This window comes from Ptychodera flava, chromosome 8 (genome assembly GCF_041260155.1).
Source record: "Ptychodera flava strain L36383 chromosome 8, AS_Pfla_20210202, whole genome shotgun sequence".
NCBI lineage: Eukaryota > Metazoa > Hemichordata > Enteropneusta > Ptychoderidae > Ptychodera > Ptychodera flava.
Genome location: NC_091935.1, coordinates 43,915,909 through 43,929,675, shown reverse-complemented (window position 1 = coordinate 43,929,675; position 13,767 = coordinate 43,915,909). Strand labels below are relative to the sequence as shown.

The 13,767-nt window shown below is 35.4% G+C and overlaps 1 protein-coding gene across 6 annotated transcripts in view; it reads right to left on the bottom strand.

Annotated features, from left to right (window-relative positions):
• LOC139139392 (general transcription factor 3C polypeptide 3-like) overlaps positions 1-13,767 on the bottom strand; it is a 500,706-nt gene that overhangs the window by 35,996 nt on the left and 450,943 nt on the right. For 5 of the 6 annotated variants that reach the window (XM_070708296.1, XM_070708298.1, XM_070708295.1 and 2 more), the window contains one exon: positions 8,761-8,836. The exons of the other annotated variant lie outside the window; for it this stretch is intronic. In XM_070708296.1, coding sequence (XP_070564397.1) covers positions 8,761-8,836 — 76 coding nt within the window. The remainder of the gene's footprint in view (positions 1-8,760; positions 8,837-13,767) is intronic. 6 annotated transcript variants of the gene reach the window in all.

Below are 13,767 nucleotides of genomic sequence, written 5' to 3'. Positions count from 1 at the left end.
CAGATAAATTCACATTAATGAGTTGCCTGTATTATAGTGTAATACACGTGAATTCACATGAATCCACACGAATACAGGCTTGCTGAATACAAAAAATGGATTCTTGACTGTATTCATCTGTATATGCACTCTTCAGCTAAAATACAGGCAATAATCCATGTTAATACAGTAAGTATTATAGGGTTTTTATGCAGTGAAAGATTTTGGATCGGTCAAATTTTATAGAAATGGGACGGTAAAAAACATTTTCATTTGAAAATTGTAGCCAGGTCACATGACCAATTAAAAATTCAAGACTAACATGCACTACCTCTCATTGACCTTAAACATTGCGCCAAGTTTCAAAAAATTTCATTGAGCAGTTTCAGAGATTAGGACGGACAAAAAAACGGCAGAAGAAGAAGAAGAAGAAGAAAGTAGAATTTGAGCAATACCAATAGGGGCCTCGCCCATGAGGGCGCTCGGCCCTTAAAGAAAGTAGAATTTGAGCAATACCAATAGGGGCCTCGCCCATGAGGGCGCTCGGCCCCTAAAAAAGAAGAAGAAAAAAGTAGAACTTGAGCAATACCAAAAATCAGACCTCTAGCTCTATTGGCTTGCCCAAAATTAGATATGTGCATATTAAATGAGCTACAAGATATGGCACCATATGGTCTCCCATCATACTAAATATGAAGGATGTAGCACTTGTGGTTACTGAGTTATGGACATATATGTATATTTGAGGTCAGAGGTCATCGAGGTCACATGACATTTTGTCAAAAAATTTCTATCCAATACTTATCCCCATATACCAAAAATCAGGCCTCTAGCTCTATTTGCTTGCCCAGAATTAGATATGTGCATATTTAATGAGGTGCATGATGTGGCGTCATAAGGTCTCCAATCCTACCAAATATGAAGAGTGTAGCACTTGTGGTTACTGAATTATGGACATATATGTTTATTTGAGGTCAAAGGTCATTAAGGTCATGTGACATGACCAAGGTCATAAGTTCCAATTATGAAAGTGAAGGGTAGATGCAAAGCATGCCACATACAAACTTTGAAAGTAATTGGGTTCGTAATTTTTGAGATGTAAACATTAATAATATTTCTTTAAATCCAATATGGCCGCCAAGTCACGTGACTGATCAAAATTCAAACCCCAGGTGCACAAGTTCTCATTGACCCTAACAACTGTGCAAAGTTTGAAAAGGTTATGTGCAGCCGTTTTCAAGATCTATGTCGACAAAGAATAGGTCAGTAGAAATAGAGGGGAAAAAACCCCAGTAACTCCAAAAGGGGCCAAAGCCCGTTGGGCTTGGGCCCCTAATTAAAGAGGAACATTTTCTTATATGAATTGTTTCACTTTCACATTAAACGTTGTTATATTTAGAGTATTTCTTAATGCACCAAGTACAGAATTCTCTGACCCATACATATATTCAGTGCATTTGGTTACTTTGCTTCAATTTTTCAAATAGTTTTTGTCTAACTTTCAAATAATTCTTGATTTCTTTCCTCAGATTCGTTGTTAACAATATTCAGTCAAATACTAAAGACTTTTAAATCGGCAGCTTGGAAGAAACGGGAGTATGATAGACTGTTCATTCAATGTGGAGCCTTTTCAGGCTTGCCCATTCTCTGGCTATTTACTTTGAATAAAATATGATATAACAAGAAATTCACATGCAACAGTGTTGTTTTAATTTTAAACAAGCATGTGTGTCTTTATTTACACATAATAATACGTAGTTCAGTTATTCTTATTAGTTTGGATTCCACAATTATTGTGAATGCACTTTTCATTGAAATGTTTCATGAATTATTCACTGTACAGCCTATATTTACCGCATATTGCATGAGGTATTCATTATGTTCATGAACATGTGATGACTATTTTATGAAGTTTTTTTGGTGAATATATCTTGAGGAATTCAAAAGTCCTACTTCAGAATAATGCATTAATTATTCAGAATATATTCATCAATTTTCACTGACATTGATGATGAACAGGAATATTTCATACAATTTGTAGATGAGTACATTATGAATAATCATGAATTATGCTTATGTTTAATTTATTCATGAACATGATTCATGAACAATTTACGAACTCATGATCATTGACGATGATGAATCTCTGATGAATATTTCATGTTGTTTGTTTGTGAATACTGTGAATAATTCATGAATCAGGTCTATGAATAATTCACAATAAATTCAGCAACACATTCCATGAAATATTTGTCAAATATTCAGTAGTGGTGTTATAATGATGAATATTTCATGCAATTAGTTAGTGAATATATTATGAACAATTTATAGACATAGTTCATGAATTACTCACCAACTTGTTGAATGAAATATTCATGATATATTCAGTAACATTGTTATGAACATGTGATGAATATTTTATGAATAATACATGAATGGCATGGACATGAATAGTTCATGCATGTGCATGAACTTTAAATTGAACAGAATTTTTGATGAACGTGAGGAACAGGTGATGAATATTTCATGCACTTTGTAAGTGAATAAATTATGAACAATTCATAGACATGGTTCATGAATTATTCATCAACTTGTTGCATGAAATATTCATCAAATATTCACTACATTGTTATGAACATGTGATGAATATTTCATGAATAGTTCAGGAATAGTGCATGAATTCATGAGATGACATGGACATGAATAGTTCATGAATGTGCATGAACGTTAAATTGAACAGAATTTTTGATGAACATCATGCATATGTTGGTGATGAATATATCATGAATAGATGAAGACCACTGTTTGATGAATATTTCATGAATCATATTTTGATGAATTTTTAATGAATTACAAAATTCATCATTGTTCATCAAAGTTCTGTTCAATTTAACATTCATGCACATTCATGAACTATTCATGTTCATTTAATGAATAGTGCATGAACTAAATTCATGCACCATTCATGAACTGTTCATCAACTCCTTGCCAGGGCGAACATGAAAAAATTGTAACAAATGGCCGCCATGCAGCCATATTGGATCATATCGTGAAATAAATTGACGTGCATATGTATGATGTAGGTCAATGTCCTTGTACCAACTTTGAATAAAATCGGTTGAAACGTGCCTGATTTATGGCTCCGTACATGAAAAAATTGAAACAAAATGGCCGCCATGCAGCCATATTGGATCATATCTTGAAACAAATTGATGTGCATATGTATGATATAGGTCAATGTCCTTGTACTAACTTTGAATTAAACCGGTTCAGATGTGCCTGAGTTATGGCTCCGTACATGAAAAAAACTTAACAAATTGGCCACATGGCGGCCATATGAATCATATCACAAAACAAATCAACGTGCATATGTATGACATATGAAGTATTATCCTTGTACAAAGTTTGAATGAAATCGCTCCAGGAGTCTCTGAGATATCTGCGTGAACGGATGGACAGATGCACACACGCATGCATGCACACATGCATGGACGCACGGAAGGACCGACGCACGGACATGACCAAACCTATAAGTCCCCCCGGACGGTGTCCCTGGGGACTAAAAAGACCTAATTCTATTTACACAAATAAGAATATCAGCAAATTTGTCCGACATCATACACAAATGCAATGGCTGTGTGAACGTAATTACTATATTCATTCAGTACAAACATAAAATGATAGCTAAAACAAAGTACTAATGAGTTATAGTAACTGTAATCACTTATGTGATACTTTATTTGGCATAATTCATGAACAGTACCACTTAAAGACGCCCTTCTCAATCCCTGGTTCTCGCATTAGCGAATGTGTCAACAGCCCATTAACAGTTTGTCATTCTTTTGTTTTCCATTGAATATTTTATCTAGTAAATAATATTTATATTAGATAAATCTGATAATTGAGTGGGAGCTTTAAGGTCATCTTTTGGACCGATATAAAACTTGCTTGATTGAATAATTAATCAATAAGATGCACGCTTGAGGCGATACAATCTGATATGATTGATCGTCGCGGTGCTTAGTTTAGTACAACCTATTTTGACACGTGGACAAAAATGCCCTGAAGCCAAGCTGACTAAGATATTACTGATTAAATGCAAAGAAACGACACAGAGAAAAACATTTGGCCAAAATCCAGGGGAGGGCAGCATGTTCCCCGGGGATGCACATACTGCCATGGTGTGGGAGTTGAGGTGTCTTAGCGGCCTAGAAAGCGGTATGGGGTCCCTCACAGGATCCAACCGTACATTGGGAACCGTGCTACTGGGCACCCACTTGGGCCCATGACAGTATACCCTATGGAACTTAATTGAGTTTTAGTTGTCTAAACATGAAACATAGAGCCAAAGTCCCTGAAGCTACTACAGACTCGGATACAAAATTAAGTATTTCCTGACTGTATGAAATTATCTCACTAAGGTCATCCTAGGGACTTGTAAACCAAATATTAAAGCTGTCTGACCAGCGGTTTTGAAAAAACAAGCCACTCAACAGTCGACAGAGCTCTGCTGTGTTATGTAGAGAATAACTTTTTGTGACACATGTATTGATAAAGAAGGTGGATATCTTTGATAGTTCATTTCAGGATGGCCTGACCAAAAATGGGGAAAAAAATTCCGTAAAAATACAGATTTGCATATTTCATCACAATTTTAACAAATCTAAGTTGGGTTATCCCTAGGGACCTGTATACCAAATAACAAAGCTGTCTGACCAGTAGTTATGAAGAAGAAGATTTTTTATCAAAAACGCCTTTTTGGCGCTAATTTGCATAATTCCAACATTATCAAAAAATTAAACAAGCGACCTAGCGGCCCATATAGCTCCGCTGTGTTTATGTAGAGAATAACTATTTTGGACACATTTTGATGAAGAAGGTGGAAATCTTTGATAGCTCAATGCAGTGGCCAGAAAAAAAGTGGCTAAAATAGCTGCAAAAATACACAATCGAAGATTTCATCATACTTTGAATATATCACATCAGATCATCCCTAAGAACATGTCAACCAAAGCTATCTGATGAGTAGTTTTTTGGAGAATAAAATTTTCTGACCAAAAATGGCAACAATTGCCCCAAAAAATAAAATTTGCAGATTTCATCATAATTTCAAAAGATCAAATTTAGTTCATCTATAGAAACCTGCATACCAAATTTCAAAGCTGTTAGACCAACTTACTTTTGGAAATACACATTTTTTGACCAAAAATGGAAAAAATTGCCCCAAAAATACAAAATCACAGATTTCATCAGAAATTCAATATATTACTTAGTTAATCTATAGAAACCAGTATACCAAATTTCAAAACTATCAGACCAGTACTTTTAGAGAAATACATTTTTTGACCAAAAATGGCAAAAATTGCCTTAAAAATGCAAATTTGCATATTTCTGCACAATTTGAACAAATCTGAAAGAGGATCATCCCTAGGGACATATGTACCAAATATCAAAGCTATCTGACCAGTAGTTTTGAAGAAGAAGATTTTTAAAGGTTTTTTACCAAAAATGACAAAAATTACCTTAAAAATACAAATATGCAAATTTCACCACGATTTGAAGAAATCTGACTGAAGTCACCCTAAGTAAACTGCATATCAAATTTCAAAGCAACAGGACAAGCAGTTTCAGAGAAGAAGATTTTTTTACCAAAAACACCAAAAAATGCCCCAAAAATACAAATATTCAAATTTCACCATGATTTGAACAAACTTAAGTAAGGTCACCCCAAGTGAGCTGCATATAAAATTTCAAAGCAATTGGACTTGCGGTTTCAGAGGAGAAGGCAATTGTTGACGGACGACGACGGACAACGTTGGACGACGAAAAATCAACCTATTTGATAAGCTCCGCGTCGCTGACAGCGGAGCTAAAGAAAACAGTTTCTCAAAATCATATTTTTCATCTCCACAACAAATATCAAATCAGTAAGTACTGTGGTTCTCAAGATATTTGAGTGGACGGACGCCTCACAAACGGACATACATACATACAGACTGACGGTGGACGCTGGGGGGGGGGATACCCATCCCAATAGCTTCTATAGACTATATTAGTCTATAGTAGCTAATAAATGAGAGTTAATTACATTCTCTTGCTTAAATCATGATTTACGTCATGAAAAAACAGCATATCTGTCAGGTTATAAAGAATCTTAAGCTGCTTATATTTATCAGTATTTTCATCCTATTAACCAAGCACATTTTAACTTTCAAATTAACATTGTAAGTAAGTTCTGTTGAGTAAGTTAAGACTGTACATTCTCAGAGAAAGCACACTGAAGAGACAAATGTTTGTAACTTAAGAAGTTCAAGGTCATCAAAAGCATTATAAGGAATCATGTAACACTTTCATTGCACTGTTTACACAGATTGCATAATTGCTATAAATAGCACATGAGGAATCTTACAGCCCAGCTTTACCATAAAAACCCTATCACTTTGACTACTCTTTTACATGTAATTGACCACTCTATTTTTTTTCCTCAAAAAGTAATTTTATTTTATCCTTACCAAGTCAACAATAAATGGAAATTAGAACTTTCTCTATCTCTATTTATTTGACCACCCTATCATGACAAACTATTTTGAGCAATTTCTTTTAGATAACATACAGGGCACAATAAATGACGGTTTAGAATATGTCAAAGTTGGGATTCAGGAAAGTTGCCTTTACATGTTTTAATCCTCCAAGATGGTAAGCATTTCACTATGAACTGTCAAAAAAGTTGAACTTTCTGATAATTCTACACTAAAATTATTTTGGCTTTGATGATTTTCTAATTAATTCAATTATTTAAAATCACATTAATTATTTTTTCTTGGTGAATTGATAGGGTTTATACAATACAAGAATTACAAACAATGTAAGTCAAATTTTGACCAAAAATGACAAAAAAATTCCTTAAAAATACAGATTTGCATATTTCATCACAATTTGAACAAATACAAGTTGGGTTATCCCTAGGGACCTGTACACCAAATAACAAAGCTGTCTGACCAGCGGTTATGAAGAAGATTTTTTACCAAAAACGCCTTTGTTGGCATTAATTTGCCTATTTTCAACAATATCAAAAAATTAAAAAAAACAGTTTCTCATGAATCATATTTTTCATCTACACAACAAATATCAAATCAGTAAGTACTGTGGTTCTCAAGATATTTGAGTGGACGGACGCCTCACAAACGGACATACATACATACATACATACATACATAAATACATACATACATACAGACTGACGCCGGACGCCGGACGGATACCCATCCCAATAGCTTCTATAGACTATAGTCTATAGTAGCTAAAAAGTACTGTGCAGTTCTCTTTATTTGTGAGCTGCTACCCTGCAGCAATGATGCGTTTGTTTGTTAAATGTGCTCTTTTTTCTATAGGATGAGGGTGGGTGGGAGTTTAACGATGTGCTCTTGATTGTGGTGGAAGCTAGAATGAACGGGAGCATATGGTGTTGAGCTGCAGATATGTGAGTGGATGATGACTCAAAGGGTATGACGCAAGTAGATTAGACTTCAATGAATGAGGGAAGGAAGTAGGCATAGATTGTGTTAGTCTAGGGTAGATATAGTGAGTGATAAGGTGCGACAATGTGTGTGGCCCGCACGGATCACTATGGGCTCGGTCTCCGTGCCTATTTCCCGCGTTAACTATGATTATTGCAAAGCATAATCACCCAATATACACTGGTACAGAAATTTGCGAGAAATTTGCGAGAAATGGACACTTTCTTGTTGCATTGCGAGAAGTAAGTGAGAAAACATACTTTCTTGCAATCAAGCTGCGAGAACAGTGCTTTCTCGCATGCATCTGCAAGAAATTGAATTCTTGCAATCAATCAGCGAGAACTATGTTTTCTCGCTCTGCATCTGCGAGAAATTGTGAAATTTTTGTGAAATGCTTACATAGAAGAATACAATTTCTCGCGGATGCAAAGCGAAAAAACAAATTTCTCGCTGACGGATTGCGAGAATTCAGTTTCTCGCAGATGCTGAGCAAGAAAAGACAGTTCTCGCCAGCTGATTGCAAGAAAATTAAATTCTCGCTAAGTTATTGCGAGAAAGTTATGTATTAATTCTCGCTTACTTCTCGCAAAAAGCAAGAAAGTGTCCATTTCTCGCAATTTTCTCGCAAATTTCTGTACTAGTGATATGTCTCCATTTTTTGCAGGAACTGTTTATTGACAACAGCATATAGCCTTGTTATAAGCAATACATTGCCCTTATAGGCCTACTGGGACTCAACACCATTGTTGACAAAGCTAACACTCAAGTAATAGCAGCAAAGATGTAAAATATTCTATCTCGCTGATCATTAATGGTAGAAGCTATGAAAAATGCATCCTGTAAGTGTAAGTGCAGAAGTGTGCAAGCTCTTTGGCATAATGATGAATTATAAGCCTGGAGTGATGTGATCTGACAAAGCTGGTTGCACGGACCTAATCCTGTCGTTGGAGGTGCCATCGCATTAACTTCAGTGACGCTAAGTTCGATGCTCACTTAGCTACTTTCTACAAAACGTGTGATCGAGCACTTTGATACTCCCTTCGCCATTTTCCATAGAGTGCTCAGCACTTAGAGCACTTAGATGCTCACTTTGTCAATTTTGGAACCCTTCAAAAGCTCACTTATCATATAATCTGACACAATCTCCAATTCCCTTGAAATGTAATGATTGTGTATTTTCTGTGATTCCATGGATTTTGATAAGCTGAGGTTACTGCCTTAAAGTTGCTTTTGTGCTGATAAAAACGATAGAGTATAAACTTACCGAGTGCATGCTTAAGACTTCCTGATAAAAATGCATTATGACCATTAAGTATGCAAAGGGCTTGGTTCTCAGTGTGCTTAAAACAAAGAACAGAATTTTTTATATGACATGCATTCACAACAATTATTGATACAAATCCTTCAGATTGACTGTCAACAATTGCATGTTCATCTTAGGTATACCGAGAATGTGTTGATAAGTTTGACATTAAAGTTCCTGACTCAATCATTTAATCATGGGTTAGAAATATGAAAGTCTCTCGGCTTAGGAAAGACACCAGTGAATTACCTTTCTATTAACTTGACAGTGGTAATTGACTGTCACTCTGTGTTCTGACAATAGTGATCCATCTCTGCCAAGAATATAATTACCCCTTGGTATGTTTTTTTACCAATAAGGGATATGTCTTTCAACAGAAAAACTAAGTCCAACTAATTAAATATGCAAAAATTAAATATCTTGATTATTCTTCCACATAGAGACATAGAATTTTAAATTTTTAGGTTTTAGAACATGCTGAATTCAATGAAATCATTAAAAATGATGGCTGACCATAACTTATGAAGTTTCTATGATCAGCCTTCCAGGTATCCTAATTTATGCAAATTATTACATTTCAAAAAGATTTATTCATTGTAAGTTTCCTTAATTAGCAATATATCAGCTTAATGGGTAACTACAATCATTGGTGCCAGACTAGCCCATAAAAAACACTCATGGTATGCGATGTATGCATTCTACCGCTACATTTTTGTTTGCATTTGTTAACATTAAAAAAACTAATATTTTGTTCAGTTTACGAAAATTTACCAGTCCCAAAGCATCTTCTGAATATATACACTGTCTATGAAGCACACACACCCGGCCTTGCTCGGTCATAATGCCGGTGGCGCTCGGACTTCGAATTGACTCAACGCGCGCACTTGTCAATCAATTTCCATCAAATCGCTCATCAAATTTTCATGACACTTTACAATCTTACTAATTATGAACTAAACTTTATCAAAATTTCATGAAATCTTCGAATCTTACTAAATATACACTAAGTTTTATCATCAGATAGCCGCTCATCCAAAATTTTGCTGTCTTTAGGTAAAGATTTTCGATCAAAGTTTTTCTTTCAATTTCCAATGATGACAACATGTGAATATCACAACATCAATGCATTGGAGAATTATCTGACATTTCCAACAAGGAGTCATACATTGAAATCGGCCCATACGTTTCTGTTAAATGTTCCATTTAAAGTGGGGGATCGCAAAATCACCCTTTTCTGGCGATCCGCGCAACAGAATGAAACCCAATTTTCAAGTTTTAATAACTTTTTATTAGTTTTACTTTTTTGATTTCTTGAAAAATGAAAGAAGAAGTTTATGACAATCAAAATGAGGTATCATGAGTGAAAAATACATCATTAATTTTGGAGAAATATGCTTCCAAAGTTGGGACTTTTTATGTGAACCTCACTCGGCAGAACAATTTCTTGGGTATTTGACATGGCTACCACTATAGGGAAAAAGTGCGTGACTAGAGCGAGAAACTGACGCTTTCTCGCAATCAGTGAGAATATGTTCTTATTCTCATTGCTGTCGGAGAGAAAAAAGTAAGCATCGGCAGTTTGTTATGAAGACTCGCTGTTCGGAGTCTTTATGATTCTTGCCAATGAAGGACGAGTCTTGATGATTCTCGCCAGTGAATGTCAATTCTCGCTGTACTTAGTGAGAATTTCCATTCTCACCGGTGAGAATTTGTTCTCACACTTGATTCTCGCCAAGGAGTGCATTTCTCACCAATCTCCAGTGGAGATAAAAATTTTCTCACCGACAGCGGTGAGAATAAGAACAGATTCTCACCAATTGCGAGAAAGCGTCAGTTTCTCGCTGTAGTCACGCACTTTTTCCCTATAGTGTACTTAGAGCCTTCAGAGAGCTTGGGCTCGTAAATGTCAATTCTATCATGTTTGTTCATCTCTATACACAACGACAAGCGACCTAGCGGCCGATATAGCTCCGCTGTGTTTTTGTAGAGAATAAATATTTTTGACACATGTTGATGAAGAAGGTGGAAATCTTTGATAGCTCAATGCAATGGCCAGAAAAAAGTGGCTAAAATAAGCTGCAAAAATACACAATTTCATCATACTTTGAATATATCACATAGGATCATCCCTAAGAACATGTCAACCAAAGCTATCTGATGAGTAGTTTTTTGAGAATGAAATTTTCTGACGAAAAATGTCAACAATTGCCCCTAAAAATAAAAATTGCAGATTTCATCATAATTTCAAAAGATCACATTTAGTTCATCTATAGAAACCTGTATACCACATTTCAAAGCTGTTAGACCAGTACTTTTTCAGAAACACATTTTTTGACCAACAAGTCATCATTGATGACACAGTCCCCACTTGTTAATGGGTACTTTGATTACAGGTCCTCAGAGAGGATAGAGTCCTCTTCATAAGGTCTGTGATAAAATTACTTTTGAATAAATTCGCTTAATACATGTCTGAGTTGTAGTTCAGGACATGAAAAAATCGTAATAAAATGGCCACATGGTGGCCATATTGGATCATATCACAAACAAATCAATGTGCATATGTATGACATAGGTCAATGTCCTTGCACCAACTTTAATTAAAATCGGTTGAGATATGCCTGAGTTATGGCTTTGTACATGAAAAAATCATAACAAAATGGCCGCACAGCTGCCATATTGGATCGTATCACAAAACAAATTGATGTGCATATCTATGACATTGGTCAATGTCCTTGTACCAACTTTGAATAAATTCGCTTGATACATGTCCGAGTTATGGCTCTGGACATGAAAAAACGTAATAAAATGGCCGCCTGGCAGCCATATTGGATCGTATCTCAAAACAAATCGACGTGCATCTGTATGACATATGAAGTAATCTTTGTACCAAGTTTGAATGAAATCGCTCCAGGCATCTCTGAGATATCTGCGTGAACGGACGGACGCACGGACGGACGCACGCACTGACGCACGCACGCACGCACGGACATGACCAAACCTATAAGTTCCCCCGGACCATGTCCGTGGGGACTAAAAATGGGAAAGATTGCCAAAAAAATTCAAAATTGCAGATTGCATCATTATTTCGATAAATGTCATGTAGTTCATCTATAGAAACCTCTATACCAAATTTCAAAGCTATCAGATGAGTAGTTTTGGAAATACACATTTTTTGACCAAAAATGGCAAAAATTGCCACAAAAATACAAAATTACAGATTTCATCAGAAATTCAATATGCATTACTAAGCTCATCTGTAGAAACCTGTATACCAAATTTCAAAGCTATCAGACCAGTACTTTTTGAGAAACACACTTTTTGACCCAAAATGGCTCCAAAATTACAAAATTGCAGATTTCATCATAATTTCAATAAATATCATTAAGGTGATCTGTAGGAACCTGTATACCAAATTTCAAAGCTATCAGATGAGTAGTTTTGGAAATACACATTTTTTGACCAAAAATGGCAAAAATTGCCTCAAAAATACAAAATTACAGATTTCATCAGAAATGCAATATATTACTTAGTTCATCTATAGAAACCTGTATACCAAATTTCAAAACTATCAGACCAGTACTTTTTAGAAACATTTTTTGACCAAAAATGGCAAAAATTGCCTTAAAAATGCAAATTTGCGTATTTCTGCACAATTTGAACAAATCTGAAATAGATCATCCCTAGGGACATATGTACCAAATATCAAAGCTATCTGACTGGTAGTTTTGAAGAAGAAGATTTTTAAAGATTTTTTACCAAAAATGACAAAAATACCACAATTATACGGTGTCGCTCAAATTTGATCAGATCAACAATAAGTGTTATTTCTATCTGTTCAGTGCAGGAAAATTATACGTTGATGATATGACAATTTCTGCACAGTACAACCAGAAAAACAACAAGAAATATTTAAACCAGAAAATTAAGAATGACAAAAGTAAATAAGGTCTGAAACTTTAGGTACTTAAGGTCAACTTTAGCAACATCCATAACAGAGAATCTTTCTACCATGGATGTACAAAAATAGACATCCATGGTTTCAGCAGACCTGTTAATGTGTCACAGTTAATAAACAATGACAGGAAATGACCAATTAGCTGTTTCAGTTACTGCTACCACTCCCAAACATAATAGGTACCCTGCATACAAATAGGTTAAAGGTCAAAATCCTCTTCTTCAGATGTGTGGGTTGATTCAGTTCACTGCCACCACTCCTGCACACTTGCAGTATTTCCCTTTTTCTTACCTTTATATTTGCACATTTTTGACACTGATGTGTTCATTTGAACAAATTCACATCTCAACCCTTGCATCTACCTGTACACCAAATACTGAGACAGTAGCTTTGGCGGTATGGGAGCCTTTGTGTGTGACGGACATACATCCGCACATACATACCCACAAATATACAGACATACAGACGCCACTCAGACTCATCATATAAGCTCTTTTTGATATTTATATATAAAACCAAATATGAGCTAAAAATTGCCTTAAAAATATAAATGTGCGAATTTCACCACGATTTGAACAAATCTGAAGACTGAAGTCACCCTAAGTAAACTGCATATCAAATTTCAAAGCAATCGGACCAGTGGTTTCAGAGAAGAAGATTTTTTTATCAAAAACACCAAAAAATGCCCCAAAAATACAAATATGCAAATTTCACCACGATTTGAACAAACTTAAGTGAGGTCACCCTAAGTGAACTGCATATAAAATTTCAAAGCAATTGGACTTGCGGTTTCAGAGGAGAAGGTAATTGTTGATGGACGACGACAGATGACGAAGGATGACGACGGAGGAAAATCAACCTATTTGATAAGCTCCGTGTCCGCTGACAGCGGAGCTAAAAAATGGCAAAAGTTTTTACCTCTCTTTACAGAAACTTGATAAAGGTTATTGCCAAGAACTCATGGAAAAAAATTAAAACTTATATGACACACGGCTGCTGAGAATAATTTTAAT